At 39.6% G+C, this 23967-nt stretch overlaps 1 protein-coding gene across 5 annotated transcripts in view; it reads left to right on the top strand.

The window, feature by feature from the left end:
* Window positions 1-23967, top strand: part of NPNT (nephronectin) — a 51799-nt gene that overhangs the window by 22976 nt on the left and 4856 nt on the right. For 3 of the 5 annotated variants that reach the window (XM_017833555.1, XM_017833552.1, XM_017833554.1), the window contains 7 exons: window positions 2291-2410; window positions 3241-3360; window positions 8257-8391; window positions 9424-9546; window positions 11392-11802; window positions 20433-20528; window positions 20915-21013. In XM_017833555.1, the coding sequence (XP_017689044.1) occupies window positions 2291-2410; window positions 3241-3360; window positions 8257-8391; window positions 9424-9546; window positions 11392-11802; window positions 20433-20528; window positions 20915-21013 (1104 nt within the window). The remainder of the gene's footprint in view (window positions 1-2290; window positions 2411-3240; window positions 3361-8256; window positions 8392-9423; window positions 9547-11391; window positions 11803-20432; window positions 20529-20914; window positions 21014-23967) is intronic. The other 2 variants (XM_017833557.1, XM_017833556.1) reach the window with 2 other exon arrangements.

The raw sequence follows: 23967 nt of genomic DNA on the forward strand, positions 1-23967 counted from the left end.
GTAAAGCTTATTTTACTCAAAGGTTTTCACAATGAAAACTTGTCCTTCCCCTCTAACATAATCACCTGCTGCATTCCCGTTTGACCTAGGCACATATGCTATCCTGCAGGTCTGTTTCCACATGACTAAATGTACATTCTTCTACAGCTGTTTCTCTCAAACCCAGCAGGTGCATTTTTTTTTTTTTTTGTGACTGGAGCATTGGTGCCTGTTGGGAGAAGTATGTTCTCCTAGCAACTACTGAAACTCCCAAAAAGTGAGAGTTGAAATGGAGTGCTCTTTGTGCGGCACATGATCCACAGGAGGACCGCGGGGATGGTCATCACTCCTTGTTTATCAGGCATAGGTCTAGCCCTTATTTTGGCAGCCTTTCCTCAGTGAAGTCCTGCGTACGCTCACCTGATTTTCTCACCACTTGAGGAGCAAATATTCCCCTTCAGGTTTCCTAGAAATGTCTTGGTCAGCCTTCCACAGGAAGAAAGAGAAAATTCTATCCCTTACCACTACCCTCCTGTGGAAGAGGGGAACAGGAAGTATTCTTGTCTCTAAACATGCTGCTCTTCCCGAGGCCTTGGAAAATGAAGTAAAGTAAGTCATATCCATCAGTTAGGGGAAGGGTTGAGGGGAAGGGTAAATACCTCACTCGCTATTCCTTGACCCCATGAAGATGAAAACAAAGTAGATCAGAAGACAACAGATTTTATGATACACATAAACACCGTTAGGAGCTCTCAGGAGCAGCAGTGACGTAAGAGGCAACATCCTTCTGGCTGCTTTTGGATTTCATCGGTGACTTTTAGTCTGATACATTTATTTTTCTCTTAGTGGCTCTGCACTTTATCAGTCAAAATGAAAGGGAAAGTATTTCTCAGTTTTAGAATGCCATTTAAAAATATTTTGACCTGAAAAGAATAAGATGAAGAATCTTGCTCTCTGAAACAAAATGATTACAGTGTTTCAGGATTAATTTAAAATCCAAACATCAGGAACTTGAAAAATTCCAGGCATAGTTGTTTAGAAGCAATGTTTTCTCTAATTTCTTCTCTACAGTGAATGTAACTTTTCTCACTCCATTTACTACGTAGATCCTGTTAAGTTTTCTACTTTAGTCTGAAAAGCAATCAACTCATTACTGACTTTATTCTAACAAGAGGTAAATTTATCTTTCTGTTTCAACATCTTAACCCTGAGCCTTCGCCTCTAGCCTGCAGAAAGTATGTGTTGCCTCCTCAGTCATTTTAAGAAGTGGCTACTGTGTGTGTGGGTTTACCACATGGTAGGAGCGCTAAGGCTTGCTTTTCTGCTACATGGATGAGGGATTGACACTTGATGAGATAGTGCTTAATAGTGGAAGATGGCTCTTTGAAAAATTCTGGAAATAATGGCAGTTTTCCTTCTGTGACAGAGTTCCAGAGAGCATTGCGCAATATTAAAGATGGTCGGTAACTCAGTTTTTTAAGTACTCACTGGCTGGATTTGTGAATAGATTTGTTACTTTCACCTTTGTTGTCGTCTTTGTTCAACATACAAATAACTAAGTAACAAATTATTCTGGTTTACTCAGTTAATAGCAACACATTCTTGGAAGAGAATTCTGAAGGAAATCACTCAATCTTTACTTCTTGTTTAAAGCCCCGTCTACTAATATGGAAATTGTAGGCTGAATATTTTGTATTAAATTATGTATTAAATTGTAAATCTAGAATACAGGCCTTCATGGATAGCCCTTGACAAATATAACTGATGTCAGATACTTTTTTTTTTTTTTTAGTATTTTTTAGGTAGTAAATAAAAAATTTTCTCTGTGAGATTGTTTAAAGTAGGTTAGCATCAGCTTTCCTACCTTCCTCTGCAACTCATTTTGAAGCATGGTAGTGAATCACTGAATTGCTATCAGAATTGCTGATAGTGATTACAGAGTGACATTTGCTTTCTTCTTCCTCCTCCTGCTCCTTCAGAGTGCTGGCTGGTCCTGGACATGGCATCAACATGAACAGTGGCATCCTGAGCTTGTGCGTTCCCTAATGAAATGGCTGGCACTTCATCTAATAATAATGCTATCATTTCTGAAAAGATATCAATGAAACCAAAGAAAATAAGCCACTTGGCAGGAGGGAGGAACAGTGCTTCACACGGAACGTTCTGGACACTTGCTATCAGCTGAACTGCATATAAAAAGCTAATTGCCACATTTTTCCTTCTTTCATCAGCAACTTGAGCTAGTAGTTTTGTCATGCACGCTTTGTGTGTTTTCTTTTCCCACCCTCTTCCCTTGTGCCCTTCATTTCAGATCTGAATGAGTGTGGACTAAAGCCGCGGCCGTGCAAACACCGCTGTATGAATACCTACGGCAGCTACAAGTGCTACTGTCTGAACGGCTACATGCTTATGCCAGATGGAACGTGCTCGAGTACGGCAAGGCTTGTTGCTTGCTTTTTTTTCAAGCTTCTCAAAATCCCTACTTGAGTTTCCCTGGGAAACTTTTATGAAACGAAGACGGGTTCCAAAGCCAAAGATTAATCTTCCTGGAAATTAGGCAGTTGCGCAAGATGAGCTTCTTTTTTTTGGCCTAATAAAATTAGGCTGAAAAAAAAACCTAAGAGCAATTATTTTGATTTTATTAGTTTTATTACAAGTTTCCCGAGAAGCATTCTTCAGTGCTGTAAATCACTGTTAATTGGCCTTCAAGGACAAGTGCTTGCAGTTTTCATTGCAGCGAGACACCTGCAGTTCTGCTGTATTATGGCCTTATGAATGTAAAATATTTAATGCTGCAGATGTTGGTTGTTTGACTGGTATAAAACTGTACTGTCGTCTCTCTGGAGATCAGGTTCCTACTTGCTCCCATAAAAGTGGTTATTTTCAATGCCTGGACAGAGGGAAGGGAAGAGAAATTACCTTTAACTAGAGATGCTCCTATTTTAAAACAGCAGTATTGTCCAGGAGAGTTTGATGCATACTGGGCTTTATATTCCTCATGGGGGCTGTGTTCTATGGCATGACTTGCTACAGTTGTGGTGGTTTTCTCTCTCCCCCCCCCAACGATGCAGTTTTTGAGCAGAAAAATTTTACTAGCAGATGCATTTGCTCTTTGAAACCTGAAAGGATACCTGTCAAATTCAAAAAGCATTTTTCCACTTCTATCATAACTATGTGACATCTTAATTCTCCACAGTTTTCTGCAATTTTCTAGTACTGATCAGAGCCTTTATCTAAATATGTTCAATTATTTTTCTCTAGATGCCCTTTCTTGCTTGATGGCAAATTGTCAGTATGGCTGTGATGTGCTGAAAGGGGAAGTGCGCTGCCGCTGTCCTTCTCCAGGGCTGCAGCTTGGGCCTGATGGCAGGACTTGCATAGGTAGGTGATCAAATGTAGATTTAATTTTTTTTTTTCTCCAAAATGTTTTTATCCTTACACTGAATGGAGTTCAAGAGAGTTTCAGATGAAATTAGAATGCATTGTACATGCAATTTAAAGATGTTACTAACGAGAATTATAATGAGGCATGTTGCTCAAGTGGTCTGTGTCAGAGATTGCCAGCGTTTTCCTACAGTCCTACAAGTTTCATTGTCTGCCTAAAGCCCATACAGACTGCTTGGTATCCAAACCCTTGGGCCCAAGACTCCAAAATACCTGCCTGCATAAAGAAAGGAATAGGAGGTCAGCTCTCCTTGATACCCAACAAGGTGGTGCCTAGGTCAGGGGGTAGAGGGATAATTTGTAAAAGTCATTGAGATTACAGTGGAACAAGGCAGAGGTCTATGCATGCTCCAGTATTAATGCAATTGAATCTACTATCTTTCTGCCATACTGTGAAAACTCCAGGTTAAAATAAACTCAGGAATTCAGAGTGTATAAAAGTGAAATGTTTTGTTTCCCTCTTTGTGGACATGGAAAAGGTGCTTATGGTTAATCAGATTCTACTGTGGTATGAAGAACAGTGTGACGTGTGATTTTATTAGTCATTAACTATACATCCTGAGTGTATATGATGCTCCAGTGATTTTATTATTTATAACCTATGCAGTGCTACAGTTCCATAACCAGTAACAACCCCGAAAGAATGCAAGAAAATGTGGATGTCCTAATCATCCATTAGGGTGTCTTGGCTGTTTACAGGGCAGGTAGTTCTCCAAGTGCCTGACCTATGCTGAGCAAGAATTTTTTGGCAGAGAAAGGGACAGATTTCAGACCTTCTGATGTGAAGAGCAGGCTCCACACTAAGTTGGGGGCTTTCTAAAGTACATCACTGGCATATTTATGTACGGAAAAGAATGGAAAGAAGGAGAAAAAAACTCCACCGTTGTTACGTGCTGGAGGGATTAAATTATGATTAATTGCATTTTGGACATTATAGCAGACAGAGATCTTTGGAAGATATTTGTGCCATGCCATAGTGAGCTGAGTGATTTTAAGTACGAATTCAAGGAAGTTATGCCAAGTAGAGAAATTTGCTAGAAAAAATGCTTGCCACATTCTCCTAGTGTGCATTTTTATATTCAGGCAAACTTCATACTTTGAGATAAATAAAGTGTACTTTAATGCCAAAGACTAGCACTCAAACCAGTCATATGAAGCTCTTTCAGTTCTTCAGAGTAGTTTTAAAAAAACCCACTTTTTTTCCCAGAAAGGCGAAGAACTGTGTACCCACATTTCAGTTGGGTGTGCATCATTCAGACTGATCTCATAACCTATTTCTAAAATTTCCAGAAAAATTTCAGAACAGGCTTGTTCAATACAGAGAAATTAGTTACAGCTGGAGATGTCTGTTCTTTCCACATCATAACATAATGTACTCCTTTTTTGGTATGAAGGAAGTGGTTGTAACGTGCACCCTTTTTGCGCCATTTCTCTATCAAGTTTGATTTGTATTAAATACTTGCAAAACCTGAAGTTATTGGGGACTAGGGCTGTGCCTTTTCCTCACATGTGTACAAGTCCATCACTGCTGGGAGGTTCTCAGTTCCAGCAAGGGTCTGGATAATGCTGCAGTACGAATAGAAGCGTAGATGATGGTAAGAAAATTGAACTGTGCATTGGCTACATCTCATGAAGTCCTTGTTTGAGGAGAGTTTGAAGAACAGCTGGGAATGTAATGCCATTTTTTAGCACAGGTGGAAATTCCTCTAGGCACTATTTTATTCTTAGTTTAAACCATGCTAATCATTCTCTTGTTAAAATGTTCCTTCCAGACAGTCATGAAAAAAACACGAATTTGGCTGTGAAGGTAAATCATATAAACTAAATGACAACAAAGTGAAAAATAAATCAGCAAAGTATTCAGTGAAAATGTGGATTAAACAACTAATTCATTGATTAATGACTGTTGAATCAATAAATCAAACAGTGTTGCCAGATTTTTGAACTGGTATTTTCATTTAATGAAAGCAGGATACATTTCAGCCTCAGAAGGTCTGAAATTATTTGAAGACTGAAAATAGTGATTTTCACCATAAAATAATTTCCCCTTTTTTTGTGTGTGTTTGTATAGAAATTTGAAAATATGGCATTGTAAACTTAAGAATCATACTGTTTTTAACTCAGTCTCCTAGTTGTTTTGTGCTTGAGTTGGTAATATGGTCATCCTCACAGCAAGAGAGAAACAAGACTGTAATTCTGCTTCTCTGTTCGACACTAACCATCACATTCATTAGATGCTGTCTGCATTATGTGCCTTTGAAGCAGCTCCCTGACACTGAGATGAGAATATAACTCACCCCTTCATCCTTGCTTTTCTTAGGAAGCAGGTATGAACCACAACATGTTGTAGCAGGCAAAGGGAAACAGCCTTACACCGTTTGGTCCACGTATGAATTGACTTGAAAGAAGCCACTATCACTGTACTATTTGAGAACTGCAGGAAAGTAATCATAAACACTCACACATCATCTTCTAGCTAATGTTCAAAACCTGGTTTCCCCCCCAGTAATGAGCATCCATGCATCTCTTATTAAATGCATGTGGAAGACTGTTATACTTTTCCATTATTTTTGTGTCAGTTTTCAAAAGTGTATTGATTAGCAGTTCAGTCCTGTATCTTTAAGAGGTATAACTGCCTAGAAAATGAAACAATACCACGACACTGTTCTCATCATCTAACATACTACTTGCCTGATGTGAATGTGTGGAGAGGGAAAAGCAGGACAAGCTACATTAGGTTTTAAAGATCATAATCCATTCTTAGATATAGTCAATGGCTAATCTTTTCCTTATTGAATTACTTTCTGAAGTTGTGGTTTAAAGACTGAAAAAACCCAACCAAAACCAACAAAGAACACAACAGTAATCAAGAGTCTGAAACTTGCAGACTTGAAATAATATTTTAATAAAGAGTAAAAAACTGTGACTTGTAAATAAAATTCTAGTGAAAAATGTGGTAGGGTAAAACTTAATAACGTACTCAAAGCCTAAAACGTTAATAATAGACTCAAATCAAGAAGAGATTTATAGGAAGATTCAGGCTTGTGGAGAGATGCCCAGTATTGATCTTGTTTTCTTTCTCATTCAAGCCTTTACTGCACCATTCCAGCAGTACTCTCCATGGAGAGTGGAGGTTTGCAGCTATGTCAGAACAGTCTGACGGGCCAGGAGTGTGGGAGTTTAGGGGTCGAATCCCTCCTGTCCTCAGTAATTCTTCATGCAGAGTGGGACAGTGCCAGAAGGAGCTACTGGGAGAATCCATCTGGCCAGTAATTTCATGGTTGTAAGTCACTTCTTTTGGCTGTGGGAAACAACACATCTTGGAGAATTTGAAGCTACCTCTCCCCTGCCTCAGGTGGCTGCCCTAACTAACCAGCGGCTTTGTGGTAGTATATTTTTCTCTGTGGTGGAAGAGACTCACGCTTCTCTTTGCCCTGTTCAGGCCTCTTTTACAAGCAGCAGGGCATCAATCACTCGGCTTTGTTTTGCACTCTTGACATCTGCAGCTGAAGTGCTCCTTTTGGGACAACAATTGCATGGAGAGCAAAATCCTGCTTTCCCATAGATCAAGAGCCTGATAGAGCTGCAGAGCAAAGGCTTGAACTGTGCCCTGTAGATAACCAAGAAACATCAGGAGCTGCGTGCGTCAGAGGCAGCCGTGCATGGCAGGTCTCTGCCTCGGTGAAGAATTAGTGTTCTAGCACTCAGCAGGCTTCAGTTCAGTATCCAAGGACTACAGAATGAGTGGTAGTAGTGCAAGCAGCTTTTGTGTGTCAGCCTGACCTCGCCTGAGAGTTTCCCAGGCAGTGAAAGCAGCCTTGGGTGAGCATCAGCTGCTCCCTGGGCGTCTGCCTGTCTCGTTAGTCAGCATGCAGAACAGCAGCACTGCTTCAGGTCTTGCTGGGAGCCATGTATCTCAGCACTTCAGAGACATGTTAAGGTCACTTAAGTAACCAGCTTCTCTGTGAAAGAGGCCTTAGCTACAGCACAGGCACTGCGCAGCATAAGAGATTGAAAAGAACGGGTACTCAAAAAGCATTTGGCCTGTGGCAGCTAACTGGTAGGAGGGTCAGAAACGCTGCAGCCCCAGCATTAGCTTGAACTCCCTTTGTTTAGAGCAAGTCCTGAATAGATGAAGATACCCTTATAGGCTCAAAGGGCAGGTCATGGATTAGGGACACCGGAGATTTTAAGAAAACAAGCCAGTTCCAACTGTGTACTTTGGATGTGCACATATGACCTGTGCTATAGGAACAATATTTCAGGCATGTTTCAGAAAAAGAATTACTGGGGTAGTTTTAATTATTATTCCTTGCCTGTAAATCCAGGTGCTGTCTTTATAACCAGGCAGGGCTTAGCAGGGCAAATGAAAGTTATACAAATAACATGAAATAGATTTTCTTCAGACAAATACTATTAGAGTCTCAAGGATGAGTGCTTTGAGGCCTTGAGGAAGCTGTCATGCCATTCTGTGGGGAATTAGAAAATGTCTCTTCTCCAAGGGGGAGGGTACCAGGATAGCAAGTGCATAGAGCAAGCATTCAAAATTCAGTAACACTGCTTGTTATGCCAGTGCATCTCTTGTTACTCACAGCAGCATTTGAAAAGGCTCCTCGCGTAGGAGGCATAAAAATTTGGGCATGTGACCAAGAGCTGAAGTAAGATGGCAGTCAGAAGTAGTGCTCAGGTATTACTGCTGGCTGACCAAGGGACTTTATGAGAAATACTTTGGTTATTCTTTAGCTTTCCGTTATGTGAAATGAGTTTAATTTAGACAGCATAGACTGTATTTTAACTGCTATTGAGAATAATAGAGTTCCTTTGTTTCCACAGATATTGATGAATGTGCTACTGGGAGAGTTATCTGTCCAAGATTTAGGCACTGTGTCAATACTTTTGGAAGCTACATTTGCAGATGTCACCAAGGCTTTGATCTGATGTACATTGGAGGCAAATACCAATGCCATGGTAAAAACAAGTTATTTCTTATATGTTTGTAATAGAGCTTCATATTCTAAAATGAAATTAATGATTTAAAGAGGAATTTTTATTTCTTGTGGCTGAAATATTGAAGCAGGTTGTTTTACACTGCATCAGTATTTTAAGAAAGGGTGGATTCCAGAAATAGACTGTGAAAGAGAAAGCATATATTTGGCCCACATTCTCCTAACTGATTCTTGTGTGGAAGCTAGTGAGAGAGCAGAGCTGATGATCCCAGGAATTCCTTTCCAAAGCCTTTGTCCCTGCAGGGTTCACTGTGCACAGGCAGTTGTAGGCTTGGAGCAGCGTATGAGCTTAGGCTATGTCTGAGCTGTAACACTGGTCTGCTCCATGGCATGCCCCAAGATCCAAGATAAGAAAATGTGCACACCCCAGCTACTTCCAACCCAGACTGCCCAACTTTCCTTCCCCAAAGACAGGTGGGGAGAAGGCAGGAGTTGGGAAATAACCTGTCTGTGTCTGGACATGAGACTGGAATGCAGCTCATGTATGCCCTTCAACGAAGATATTCCCAGGTCCCACTGCCTTAGTTTCACAGGATCTCAACTGGTTATGATTCTTTCACTGAAAAAATGATCATGTGGAGATAATGAGGCATTGCTCTATGTTTCTTTAAGTATGTTTTTTTCAGAGAAATTTCTATGCAGAGCACTGGAATATTCCTGCACTGGTTTCTTTTCTTATTATGTCACCTGTAAGAAGTGGTTAGTAAAATTGTGATCTTCATGATCTCAACTTCAGTCTATCCCAAGGCATGTCTGAAGCTGATTCTTAGGTATAAGCTGAACAATATGAAAGTTACCCAGTAGTCCCTTTTATCCTAATGTTTGTATCACCACATTATTTGTGACTATCTACCTTCCTTTTCCCACTGGCAATTCAGTTTTATTACTTTTTTAAAATAATCATAATAATGTTTATGTTTTTGCAGGGATAAGCAGAAAGTCAAGTTTCTTTGAAGCGAATTATTTTTTTTTTAAATGTAAATTTCTGTTGCAGATATAGATGAATGTTCCCTTGGCCACCATCAGTGTGGTAGTTTTTCACACTGTTACAATACTCCAGGATCCTACAAATGCAAATGTAAAGAAGGTTACAGAGACAATGGAACAAACTGCATACGTATGTAATGCTCCTTTTGAAAAAGAGATTCTGAAAGTTAATGTATCCCATTTTGTAAATTTTAAAGTACTGCACTATCAGGCTCAGTTTCTCTAAGCTATTTTTAAAACTTAATAAGGGGCTGGGGAATGTAGTTGGAGTTTTCTAAGTCTTAGCACGCCTTGGTAAAAATACCTTTCCCTGAGACATTTTCATAATTAGAAAGAAATTCACCTCTCCCTATTCACAGCTTGATTCTAGAGATTGCTTCAGGATGAGAACAACTGAGTAAGCAGGGTAGGTCTGATCAAACAGTACGTATTACTCATACCCTGTTGTTGTGTACGCTGCACAACTGGCCCATTTCAGCAGCTCGCCCCATCCACTCCCTGCTGCTTCCCAGATGTGAGCAGAGCTGAGAGGAAGGGTTTCTCTAAAAGGATTCACTGTTGGAGAATTTGCTTCCTCACCTTATTCTTGGGAGAAGCAGCCATTGCCTCTGGTACTGAATAGGCCCCGCATTTGGCATCCCACAGGACTGTGCAGCTCTTTGACATCTGCTGAATGTTTTCAAGGACCCTGCGTTCATTTGTGGGATCTGATCTTTGACACTGGTTTTTTTAAAGACCAATACCATTTTTTCCTTTGGCTGTAGCTATCATGGTAAAAGGTGATCTTTCACAACTGGAGTGCTTGCAATTATATGTGGTCACATTCCACGTGTGTTACTGGGACATTGTCCTATGGTATGTTTTATATTTTAATATACACAAGTGGCCAGAGGGAAAACTTTTTTACCTGCTATCATCAAACAGTTCATTGCTTAACAAACAGTAGTTCTTCATTTTAAAGGTGTGTTATACTTGAAACACTTGTAAACAAAATATGAGACTAGAGTTCTTATTGGGCCTTTTAAGATCTCCACTGAGATATAAAAGGCTTATTAACAAATAGAAAATTATAAGTAGCAAAACAGATGTTCTTGTGTTTCATGTCTGCAGAAACTCCCCTTGTGAAACCAAATTAAAATTTGTTGTCCTTTCTTTATGAAATAGTGGAGGAGATGTGGTGTAGGTGGTGCTCAGTTCACCTCATTTTTGTGGAGCCTGAAAAAATGTAATTTACTCAGTTTCCTGATGCTTGGCAAAGGTAAAAATTTAAATGAAGGCTGGCTTAGGTTCAATCTTTGTAAAATGATTACTGCTTATTGACAAGGAGAAAAGTTTAGAAGAAGGGGTCTGAAAGATAATTTTCTTAAGCTAAAGGTATCTGCCCATCTGTGACCAAAATGGTTGTAACACTGGAATCTTACTAAACTTGCTTCCACTCCTGATTATGAACTTGTCTAGTTTAGAGGTCTGCTTAACCCACAGCTTCCTGCCTGCGGTTTTTTAACCAACAGTGCTTTTGGATAAGTTTTACTAACTCTGAAAGAGACGTAGTGCTTGGGAGGAGGTGGGGATGGAAGTCTCTTGGCCTTCAGTCATTCTAAATCATCTCTAAACCGCTGCAATGAGAAGTACTATCTGAAGGGATGTGATAACTCAGCAGTGCTGATGCTAAAGTATGTTTCTAAATGATGGAAACATTCAGAAGAAAAAAGTTATTTCAGCAGTCTCTCTGTCTCATAATGAAATAGATTGTTAAGTTTCTGGAGTGAGAGACTCAGATGTCCATTATGGTCCCATTTTGATTCTCTTTGCAGTTATTCCTAGTGTTTTCCTGTTGAACCACCTGGTCCATATAATATTTTCAACGGCAACTGCACTCCTCCTAAAGGAGACAGTGGTATAACAAATAGGATTCTTGATGTTGGAGGCACAAGGCAACCCCTCAGACCATCATATGTACCTGCTTTTGTTACAGAAAAGCCGATGACCAGGCCAACGGCTCGACCTACACCTGAACCAACAACTCGACCTACACCCAGAACAACAGCCCAACCTACACCTGGACCGACAACTCGGCTGACACCAAAGCCAACCACTACATATGTGCCAGTGACAACAAGACCAACCACTAGATATGTGCCAGTGACAACAAGACCAACCACTAGATATGTGCCAGTGACAACAAGGCCAGTAACGACGCCAGTAGCGAGGCCTCCACCACCACCACAACCTACAACAATAAGACCTACACTACCACCACAAAGACCTCCTCTTATAATAACTGAAGAACCTTCACAAGTTCCCCTTGAAACTACATCTTTGCAAGGAATTATAGATGACAACAGGATTCAGCCAGATCCTCAGAAACCCCGAGGAGATGTGTTCAGTAAGTGATTTTACATATCCTTTCATTTATCAGACCTGTAGATACAGTGAGGTGAAAGCATGCACTGTACTGTTTGGTTTGTTTGGAACACTGTACTAATGAGAACAAAGGCATGAAATGGTCATGTGGTAAAGCTGCACAAATAGTTGATTTTATTACCTAACAAAAAGTGTGGGAAGTAAGTTCTGAATCAATTAATCTAAAAAAATTCTCTTTTTTTTTTTTCTTTCTGAAATTATTGAGTATATTGTCCTATATAAGTACTAAATTATGCTTTCAGGTGAAAGTTTTAGGGAAATGAAAGACATTTTATGGAAAAGTATTGAAATGCAACATAACTCATAAATAGTCAATGGATTCAAATTCAGGGAGTTGAGGGTCACTCTTAGCATATTTCCATAGCTTTAAGAATGGTAAGAAATGGGACCATATCTAATTACCTAAAGACTTTTATGTGACCTATATTGTATGAATTCAAATAGTCTCAGATGTTCAAGGCTAAGCAGTGGGAAGATTGCATAAAAATAACAGGGTAGTTTTATGGACTGCGTCTATGAGAAGGGATACATGAAAAGCTGAAGATAGTAAAGATTCTCATAGCATGAACACGTGTCATTTTAAGAGCTGCTCTGAAATGTACAGCACTAACATGCCAGCTTTAGTGCATACCACAGCAGACATTACTGGCACTTACAGAGCTATGTATATCTGCCAAGAAATACTCAACACCTGATTTCATCTCTAGTTCTGCTGCTAATTTTAGAGATGGGGAGGGTGTGTTGGATCAGACCTCCTCCTTCAGCTTGTTGTACAATAAAGCTGCTGAAGCAATGTTGTAGGAGAAGTTTGCTGTCTCAGAGCAGGTGCACAAGCAACTTGGGAGTTTTTTTTCCAATTACTTTGTCATCTGTGTGGTATCTTTTTGGGCTTTGCTGCTGTAGGTCATTACATAAAGAAATATTTTGTTCCTTGTAAAATTTTTCCCTGTGACATTTTATCTGTTATGGACAGTTAGATAAATTTAAAATGGAGACAGAAGCTGGCTTAAAATTTACAAGACAAATCCTGGTACTACTTAGTAGAGTGTGGTTTTGACTTTTTCAAGATTATGTTTTAAACAATCTATATTCAGTTAAAAATATTAAATCATGCTTAGGTGACATTCTAAAAGGAAATATAGTAAATACTCCCAAAACTTGTGAACTGATAGTTAAAAATAAGGAGTTTTATGGAAATGACTCTAGACTCTAGCATTGTGCTTCTCAGGTGTCTTGTGGTGTTGCAAGTGTTCTCTGGAATTCTAAAGCAGAGGGATAGTTTTCAGCTATTTTCATGAAGTCATAACAATCCTCTATTTACAGCTTATTATTTACTATTAGTTTTTCCATATTGTCCCTAGAGGCTAGATTTTGAAGCTAATGCTTTCAAGATACAGGAGTTTGGAAAGCAGGGAAGTAAAAGCATTTTAAGTTGGGTTTGATCTGACTGCAAGCTTATATTATGGTACATATAACAAACACAGGATCTTTGCAAAGTGTTTATCAACTACTTGTTTAGGTCAGCTGCCACCCTTTGAAGTCTGTGATATACATACATAGCTTCAAAGGCTTAAGTGAACAACACCGCAGGACTGCAACGGGTCAAGCACCATCAGCTCTTACTGGCCCCAGTATGTGATGCGGAGACAGATAGCTCCTCAGATAGGTCAACAGATGTCTGTCTTTAATCCCATATCTTTTTTTTCTATCTCCTGCCAGAGATATAGTTGATATACATATGTGTGTGACATAACTGTGTGACTGCAAACATACTCCACTTGTGCTCTAGATGATGCTAGTAGTGTAATCATTAGCAAAGCTGGTGTCTTTTTTATCCTCTCTCTTTGATCTTTTTCTCTCCTTTCCACTCTCCTTTTTGCTCTTTTTTTCTTTCTTTTATCTTCTGGACACCTCAAAACTATCTTCTAGGTAGTGGTCACTGGTGTCTCCTCCTGCCTTCTCTCTGCTCAGAGGCATTTATGTAGGGAGTGCACAAAAGCATTTGTCAGGGATTTGAAACCTACTGCTCAATGTGAGGCAGCTGCTCAGTGTGAGGCACTGCAAGCTCAGGATGGCAGAGCTCCCACCCAGTGTAAGCCAGTGCCTCTCAAAAAGTGTTCCTTGCAGCCAAACACGGTGTTAGAAACCATGATGTTGAGACAATACAGAATTTCAAACTGGAATAACTAGTAACATTTAGCTAACCTTTGACTTGCTTCTTATCTGCTATATGGATGTGGCAAACCCTCCCCACCTCCAAAAACATTTGTGGATTTTTCACTTGCCTCTATATTTCCTCAGGGAAGGGGAGTTTCGAGCTACTTCCTTCAGCTTCTTTAAAGCTGTTGCTGTTTTAGTCTCACCTACACCAGACATCTTTGCAGCGTTCCTGGTTTGTGGATATGAGCTAATTTCGTTTGGCTTATGCTGAGCTTCTTTGGGTTCATTTCCACACATCATCTGCTTCTCCAGTCAAGGCAGCAAAGAAGGTAGTTCTCAGAAATGAATTCAAACTCTGGTTCCCATATGCCTCCTTGAAAAGAGAAGAAAAAGCCTCACTCTTACTGCCTTGTTTCCCACTGGAGAATGCAGGCAACATCTCAGTGGTCCTGTAGCTCTTACTGTCTTGGAAAACAGAGGAGAAAATTGATATCAGATCCACTCAGATAATGAAGTAGGATTTTACTATTCAGTTTTGGAAAGTCTTCAGAAGAATTACCGTCCCATCTTAGATGGCTGCTTCCTGCTGTGTCACCAAGGGCTGTGGTATCCCAAACAGTCACAAAAGGTGGCGTTTTATCACACAGGGGTGGGCAGAACCCAGCACAGAGAGCACTGTACCCAACAACAACTGGCAGTTCTGATTTTACAGCCAGTAGCATCTGCTGAAGACCTCAGCATTTAAAGTTGTGTTTTCAACTAGGTTATCTTGTGATGCATGGACATTTTCCATCCGTTTTTCCCCCCGGGCCTCTGAAGCCTTAGTCAGGCTTTGACAAAGCAGCATGACAGTAAATAGGTGGTATTTCTGTTAGGCAGTCTGTGGCAAAAGGGTCATTGGTTGCTGTACAGTGATAGATGTCCCAGTGTACCAGACTAAATCCTGCAAATCGTGGTGGTCTAGGATTGGTCCACATGAGGAGAGCAAGCATGCCAGGGCAAGGGTACTTTTTTTTTCTGTATGTCTCAAATTCCAATTTTTCATTAGTTAATCTTTTCCTGGGCTGCCCCTTGGCGACTCGTTGCTGCCTGTTTCCTCCCTGTGTTGTTATTTGACCTGCTATCCCACACAGTGAGTAAATTTGTTCTAGGCTTTCACTTCAGAGCTCTCTTGAATGCATTGCTCAACTTGAAATCAGCAGAGGACCAGTGAAATTGGTCTGTTCGGTGGTGACAAAGAGCATAAATTATAAAAATGCTGATAATGTTATTTAAATGCCTTTGCAATTTGTGAAAGGTATTGGGTTGTTGCTTTTCTTTAGATGCTTTACCCCTTTTCTAAGAATGCCTGCAGTGACTTTGAGGAGCTGCTTTTTTAGAGAACAAAAAATTAGTATTTTTTAAAACAGAATTCCTACACTTGGCCTTTGAACCACTTAGTCTGATGCAGACAGTGGAATCTGGCACCAAGGATAATCTTCTCCTGATATGGATATGGGAGGAATGGCAATGAGGGAGGAATGCAGTGATGGCTTAATATTTAACTATTTCAGGACTGATACAAACTACAGTGAAGTACAGAGGAATCTTTTCTAGTTACTCAGATGGATAAGTCTCTAACAAATAGGACAAACTTCTCAATAGGACTATGAATTTCTGCTACCAGTGGGATCTGGATGATAACCATTAAAAGCATAAACTTAAAGCATAATCCTAGATATCAGCAGAGCAAGAACAAACCCCCTTATCTGTATTAAGAGTCAGTACAGCAGTTTTCCTTCTTAGCCCTTAGTGGAGCTGGAAAGATTGGATTAGGAAACTTTTCTCATAACAGCTATTAAAAAATTTAAAGATTAAAACTTGATTCTTTCTGTTCCTCCTTTCAGTGACTGAAAAGTCCTTAGTGCAGTAAATGCAGTTGTGTGATCCTTGAAGCTGTCGAAAAAAGAGAAATGCTAAAAGAGAATAATGGCGGGGTTGTTATTCCTTTATATCATTAGAGTAGCATTTCATTTGTCTTCACTGTTCTGGCACCTTTTAAAATGTTTTAATATTTAAGCATTTAAGATAGGCACTTTGTTCCTGTTGATACCCTGGAGTTCAGTCATAAAATCTAGGAGTCTTAGAAATCACACCCTCAATCAGTCTTGCAGCTACTTTTATCCCTGGATCTGATATACAAGCTTCTGTAGACTACTTGTTTCAGCTGTGTTTCCCTGAAACTCAGTTGGCATTCTGCGCCTCCTGAATGAATGTTCATTGAAAAACAGGCAGGTTGCTTTGCAGAAAATCTGGAAAGATATATAGTAAGATGCTTGACTGTGGTCAAAGTTAACGAGCCTCTTAACTGCCTGAGAAATGCAAGATCGGACTTTAGAGTGGTAGCATCTCTCCTCTTGTATGCAAATGGTGCTGTAGAGGGTGGGACAGTCCATGAAAGCCCTTCCTCAGATAAATCTTACTGCAAAATTTGATTTTACAGAGTTGTAGGAAACATATCTTGGACACTGTGGGTGTCCAGACAAAAGGATGAAGTGTACCTCTCTGTTGCCTCTTCCTTTTAGCCTAGCATATATCAAAATCTTCCCTGGAGGAAAACTGGATTTATTCTTGTTTTCTCAGTCTTACTGACCTCTGGACTACCCTTACTTTTAGCTGTTTTCTACTGGTTTTGTGTGAGACCTCATTACTTGTGGGGATTTTTTGGAAGCGGGATTTAACACTTTCAGTCATAACAATTCAATCAAAAAATTCCTTGTTCTTTTTTGTTGTTATCTGGGAAGCTTGATCATGATTATTGTGTACTTACAGTGCAAAACCAGTGTTTGTTGTAAGCCAGAGAACTGCATAATTAATAGTAATAATAATTAGTGATAACATGAAGTTGCACTCTGTTTTTTAACACCAAAACAGCAATTATTCTGTTTATTATGAACAAGCTGATATTTGTGCATGCAATTTTTTATATTCCCAAACTCAGCAATTAGCAAGTAAATAGAAAAAAAAAGCCTTATTGTTTGCCCAAAGGTTTGAAAAGCTGGAAAGGAATAATTCTTATGCAGTTATTTAGTATTTTCCCCCAGACTCATGCATCTGTGAAGAACTTAGCTCATGAACTTTGAGAATATGGTAGTGTTGATGTATTCGCTCGCTCAGCTTATAAAATTCTCCAAGAGAAAAAGAAGCCAAGTTTATATTTAACAAGCTTTATCAAACCATTGAAGTTAAGTGAAAAGCACACTGATACACTATATAAAGTACACAGAAAGGGCTTGGAGAGCTTGCAGAAAATACTTTCTCCCACGATCACCACTCAACATATTAGTTGTTTGTAGCAAAAAGAAGTATACACCTGGATCATATTTAGCATCCTGAATCTCTTATGGTAACTCTTGTTTCAAATTGAGTGCACATTCCTCTAATTAGGTCTGATGACTGAAGTGACTGGTTTAATGCACTGCAACACATTCTTCTAGAAGTTCATAAAAACAGTGTTTGGAAACGACTTAAGGGAAATTTTTGAAGGAATATTTTTTTAGAGCTTTAATCATAGGCAAATATATCAACTTTTATTAGGAGAATGCTTGTATGTGTGCACAGATGTAACTCAGGTTTGTATAAAATAGCAGTGCATTAGAAATGGTAAACTATAGTAGTTTGCAAAATAAATTCATAATATTTCTTGCAGTATTTTCCATAAACCAAGGTATAGACTTGGTTTATGGAAATAGACTTCCCATAGACTGGGAAGAGGGTACACAGGGCAAGCACATACCCTGAAACTCTGACCCCCTGAGTATCCTACAAACCTTAAAGCATGGCAGTGGGTTTCCTCAATGCTCTTTGCCACAGTGCTCGTTTAGAACACTGTCTATGAACCTGTGGCCTGAGCCTTTGATCCCTCAGAAAAACCATAAGGTGCAGGGGAAGAACAGGAAGATATGGAGGTTCAGTGTGTTCTGTGTTTCCCTAGATAAGAAGAGCATCCCATTGCTGGTGAGTGTGTGGGGGATCATCGTGAGTGATGTCTGTGAGGTTCTTTGAAGTCTGGAGTCATCCTGCAGCCCAGGGAGAGGACAACTTGCTTTTCTGTCTGCTTGCATGGGCTGGCCTCTTTCCATCCCTGTGTCCTGTGGATACAGCAGATGTAAAGACACTTCAGCGTGTCTGTTCCAGACTAGCAGCTACTGTATCTACTGATGCTGTGTTCTGCAGTTTTGAAGCAAATTGCCAACTTGTTCTTCCCAGTATAGAAAATAAATAGTATCTTTTGCCCTCAGTGCAGCCTGAGATGAGGAAAGGCAAGGTGGTAGTCCCTGGGTGTGCAGCACAGATGTGTCCCATGTGTGGGGAGTGCTGCATTTCATAGGGAGCAGCAGCCTGCAATGTGGTTGTAATGTTAGGTGAAACTCCCCTGTGAGGGCTTGTCTAAGGTAAAGTTTCAGTCACAGCTCTGCCCTGCCAGAAATGACAGTAAGTGACTGACAGGGTGCTGTTAGTTTAGCAGACTTTGTAACTACACACTCCCAGAAAATTTGCTGTCCCAGCTGGCTGGCCGCAGTAAGTCAAAAAAATGCAATTACCAGTTTTTAACATTCCTGAGAAAACCCACTGCAGCTGAATTTAAGTGATGCCAACAGCTGCTGTGTGTGCCACAGTGGTGGTGGTCTGGGTACTCACAGACAGTTCATACAGGTGTCTACTCCATAAGCTACTGCTCATGGCTGTCCATGACTGTAACAATGTAAGAGTGTGCTTGCTGTAATGTGTCAGGACAGCCTGTGTCACCATCAGCACCTTGGTGCAGGTGTGACTGCCACTGTAGGATGTGCTTGTTCAACTGTCCCACCTTCATATTAGACAGAGCTCCAAGGAAAGACAGCAGTATACTGCTGGGAGAGATTCTTTGCTGCCTGAGGTAATGGATTTTTTTTCTTTATATAATTGAATATAGTATTTGTGTGTCAATGTACTGCAGGGCAATTATTGGCCTAGGTGGTGTGGACTGTGCACATTTGTAAGGTTTCTTTCATGTTAAATCTCAAAGTTTTTAATAACATAAGCAAAAAATCCCAGATGAAGCAAAGCAGCAAAAATACTATTAAAAACAAGATATCTTTTAAAAATTAACAGTCCTCTACTACCCAAGTCAACCTTAAAACATTTCAATTCAAGATCTTTAGCCTAGAATAGTACTTTTAAAATACGTTAGTGTTTGCTTATTTTGTCCTGATTTCAAAAATCTTTTGCTTTTCTGTCTTCTGGATTTAGAGGAACTTGTGCAGCAGTGCTAGTACATGTTGTCCTAGTGCAAAAGAAGTTCCTTCTTACCTTTTGATTTGATTTTCTGAAAACAACAGTACTTTATTTCAGTTGTCTCAATTTTTCTTGTTCTCCCTTGCCTCAGAAGTCTATTGAGACATTAAGATAGTTATTTTAGCACTGCAAATGAAAAACGTGTCAAGTTTTTAATAGATAAGGCCCTTACAAATACCTTAGGTGTCAGAGGTACCTATAACATCTAAGGACATGTCTGAAACACATTACTACTGTTATGAATTATGCACTAGACTTGCCTCTAAAAGAGGAATTTTCCAAGACAGCTCTATTCAGTCCAGTCTGTTTAGCTGACAGCTGTCCATCAGGCAAGACAACTGCATGTTATTTGTGGAGACTTATACAGACTGGCACAGCATCTTCAGAACTATGTGGGAATCTTTGCAGCCACCTGACTTTGGCAGCCATCATTCCCACAAAGACTTCTTAAATTTCAGGTTGTCCTGGATGCTGAATGTCTAATAACCTCTGGGCCTGTTATTCACCAAGAGCTGTTCCTTCTCCTTGCAGCTGGGAACAACAGCTGAAGGACAGACTGTGCTGGAAAGCAAAAAGTATAATTACAGTTGAATTCCAGCTTCCACTAGAGATCCTCCTTCTCAACTTTCAGTACAATCCTGATAATTGTGTAGGGAGCTCTACTTCTTTGCAAATAGATGGATGTACCTTCAGCTGTATTTCAAAGGTTAAGTACCTTTTCCAAGTACTGCTGCCTCCTGTTGAGGTTGTCCTGTAATTGTCTGTGGAAGGGTTGAGCAAGAGCTTTAATGTGGCTTCATTTTATTGAGAAACCACTATCTCTAAAAATACATTTGGCGAGCAATAGTGTGCTTCAAGGTTAAAGCTTTCCCCTCTGGTTAAAAAGGAGTTTTCATTCAAAGAGCCTTTAGGAGACGTGGAATCACCTCTTACAGTGCTCAGATAAATGTTATGACATAAATCATAAATCACATAGGCATAAAGCTTATGAGTCTTCATGTCTAATATAATTAAATATATTGAAATCTCGAAGAAAAGCACAATGCTTAGAGCTGCTCTGCTGGTTTTTGTTAAAGTTAGTGACCTACTTCCTTATCTCGTTCATTTTTCTCACAGTTCCACGCCAGCCTGGAGTGAGCAATAATCTGTTAGAAATACTTGAAATTGAAAGAGGGATTACTGCCGATGAATTTGAAGCAAATGATGACCCAGGTAAAGACCATGTCTCCTATTCAGGGCCTAGGGTTTAGGACTTTCTGATTTCTTGGGAGTTGATACATTTTTACATGACTCCTACATCTTAAGCCGCTTGTTTTAACTACATGTTGTAAAAAGAAAAAAAACCCAAACCACTGCCTATGTGAACCTTTATAATAAGTTTTATTTCCTAACAGATTTAGCACAAAAATAGTATGAAGTGTTAATAATAAAAGTGTTCTTTTTGTTGTTTAAATATTTTTTCAGATTCTTTTTCTGGGGCTCCTTCTTCTACATTTAATTTTCATATTTACTTGCTAGTGTCAGCCATATGGGAAATTAAAAACCAAAACAATCCAAACACTTTTTTTTTTTTGTGACCTCCTGCTCTGTTCTGCCAGGTGTGCTGGTACACAGCTGTAATTTTGATAGTGGACTGTGTGGATGGATCAAGGACAAAGATGATGACTTGCACTGGGAACCAGTGAGAGATGGGTCAGGTAAGTTGACTGTGTATGATCACTGTGTATGATCCTGCAGCTGCAGAACCACCCAGGCTTGAGGTTGATGATGGTTCCTGCATTAGAACAAATTACACAACTTCTGTTCCCTTTAGTTCCGGGATGTATTTCACACCCCTTCTGTGTATAAAAATCAAAACTGAGGATTCCCAGCATGAAAGAGCAATTGAAAACTTGCACTTTTATCATAGCTGTTATCTTTAAAATAGGAATGTCTCTGAAGGAATAGTAAATGTATTCAGCAAAAGTCTATCTTTCTTAAAAGAATATGAAAGAACAAAAACATGAACTTGAGAACAACTTTTATTTATGGTGAAACCAAGCTTATTTTTCAAACTACCATGTTAACATAATTATTTCTCTATCACTAGCAAAATTATAGAAAGTGCTAGAAATAGTCTTTGTTCTGTTGCCAAATATAATGTTCTAGATTAACCTCTCGGTTTGATTTTATTGAATTTTACTCCAAGCCGCAGCAATCTGTATGTAGAAAAAATGTTAAGTAACTGGAACACGGAGAAGTTAAATGCTCATATGCAGAGGCTTCTGAAGATGGGATTGTTTGAGATGGTAAAAAGTGACCTTACAAAGAACATTATAGAGGAGTGTGTACTAGCAGTTTTCAGAGTAGGAGAGAACTGGCATCGGCACTGCTGGTCAGCTGAAGCAACAATCCTTCCCCTCACACACCTCTGCTGTCCCAGGAGAAGTGCACATCCACACTGCTGGAAGCTGTGTGTATTCTGTCCCCTGTTGACTTTACTGTATGGCACTGAGAGGTTGGCTGTCCTTGCCTGTGGACCCTTCCCCCAGCAGTGCTTGCCCCACGGTGCCGGGGATTAGACACACATCCCTGGCTCCCCGTAATGATGGGATTACTTCATATCCAGAAGAGCAGCCTTTGAAGTGCACAATGCTCACATTATGTGAGGGGATGGCAGACTGAGGAAGGAACCACGCTCTCAGGCGGTAAAATGTTATAGGTTAAGATGAGGGAGGGTGAGGGCACTGAGAGCCATTTTCCTTATGCACCACCTCATCGCAGATGTCTGTCCTTATGCTGCCAGTGATGAGACAGTCATTTGTCACCGCAGCAGGTGACCTGGCACCTTTTCCAGGCTGTTTAGCTCGCAAAGTGGAAGTGCTGTCTTCACTTGCTGGGCAGGCCCCCTCCCCACACACAGGCATGCTCTAGTATTTTGGGTGCTCCTTACGACACTTATAATGTCTTGTGAGAGACTCGGAGAGCAGAGTGCCTTCCTCCTGTAGATGAGAAAACGTGTAGCTGTCTCCTGCTTGCAGACTGGCATTTAAAAAATGATCACACGTAATTCATACCTTTTTTTTTTAAACAATGGCTTTAAAAGTGCTTTCTTTCTAAATCAGTCATTTAAAACATAGTCATTATCTGCACTCAAAAATTGCTGTTAATATATATTAAGTTCCAAAACTATGATTTTTAACTGGCTTTTTTTGTCAGACTTTTCTCTTGTGTTGCTTTCCAGTAGTCAGGGACAAGCTCAGCTTTTTGTTTCCTGTGTATGTTCTGCCGCTGTTGACATAACCTGTTAAAACTAGTCCCTTGAAGTCACCCACCCACTCCCTCCTGTCTGGAATACCTTGTTGCAAGGATTTATTTTCACAGCTCGTTCCTGAGTGTTTGCTTTCACCTTTCAAAGTCTGCTATTTATTGGTTTATCAGAATCTGCATTTTAAAAGGTGCTGTGCTGAAGCCTTATAAGCTTATCTTGCATGCAGAAAATGCTGATTTGAGTGGACCTTTTCCTGCAGGGGCTTGCCTACAGCTACGTTGGCTTTGTGCTTACCTAAATCTGTTTCCTATTGATTGGATTCAGTTACAGTAACTATCTGAAACCAATGCAGTTAATGAGTCAAGTCAGTACTTTTATAGTGATATAATTGTATCTTCAACAAACAGGTACAGTTACTTAAACTCTATTATGCTTATTTTAGCAGTTAGTGACCTTGATGCAAAAACAATACTAAAAAAAAAAATCTAAAAGAATACTCACCAAAAGGCTTTAACAGATGCTGATCTAGGGGCCCAGACAGCAGCATAATACTTTGCTTTATTAAATCTCATTGAGACCTAAATACTTAAAAACCTATGTAGAAGTAGTGAATTGGAGACAAAGTTGGCTTTCCTTTTAAGTGTGTGACAAGCCCTGGTTTAATTGTCATTAAACCTCACAGCTTTTGAGGGAAATCATTGTGACTTTCAAAGAAAAGCTTTTAAAAAGTACGGCTCAGGTTGAATAGTAGCAGGGAGACAATTTAAATAGAAAATATTTTTTTATCCTATAATTGAGTGAAGACTGTGTATGTCAACAATATTACAAACTCCCAATATTTCTACATCATCAGTTTCAACTAAGGAGCCTAAATGCCACCTTTACCCTAAGTTCATTAAAACACTTGGATTTTTTGATTAAGTTCATTAAACTTGGATTTTTGATTAAAAAAAAATCTAAAATCTGATCTCATAAAAGAAAGTATTCTTAGGTTCACTGTAAGATAAGAATTCTTTTACTATTATTTTTTAAAAGTGAACCTTCCTCCATTTAGTAATTTCAGATTTTGAAGTTATCATCCACCTTACAAAAGTTTTAATGAAAAGTGCAAAGAACAAATGCTGGTCTGGATTTCCTCCAAGATGTGAAGTCTCATTTAGTGCAGTTCTGAGTGCCAGTGTGAAGGGTGCCTTTTTTTTATATTTAATGGATGTTGCCATATCTGAGATCCTCAGCTTCTCATGTTCCAAGTGTTTTCTGCAAGGCACCTTTACTTCATACATGATCAGAGATAACGATAGGGTTTTGAATTAAGATGTTTGTTCACCAACAACTTCCCACTGTTAGAGTAGACTTCAGGGTTAACAGCCATGTTGAAATCATTACTTCTTCCAGTTTTCT

This window comes from Lepidothrix coronata, unplaced genomic scaffold (assembly GCF_001604755.1).
Source record: "Lepidothrix coronata isolate B3197 unplaced genomic scaffold, Lepidothrix_coronata-1.0 Scaffold215, whole genome shotgun sequence".
Classification (NCBI taxonomy): domain Eukaryota; kingdom Metazoa; phylum Chordata; class Aves; order Passeriformes; family Pipridae; genus Lepidothrix; species Lepidothrix coronata.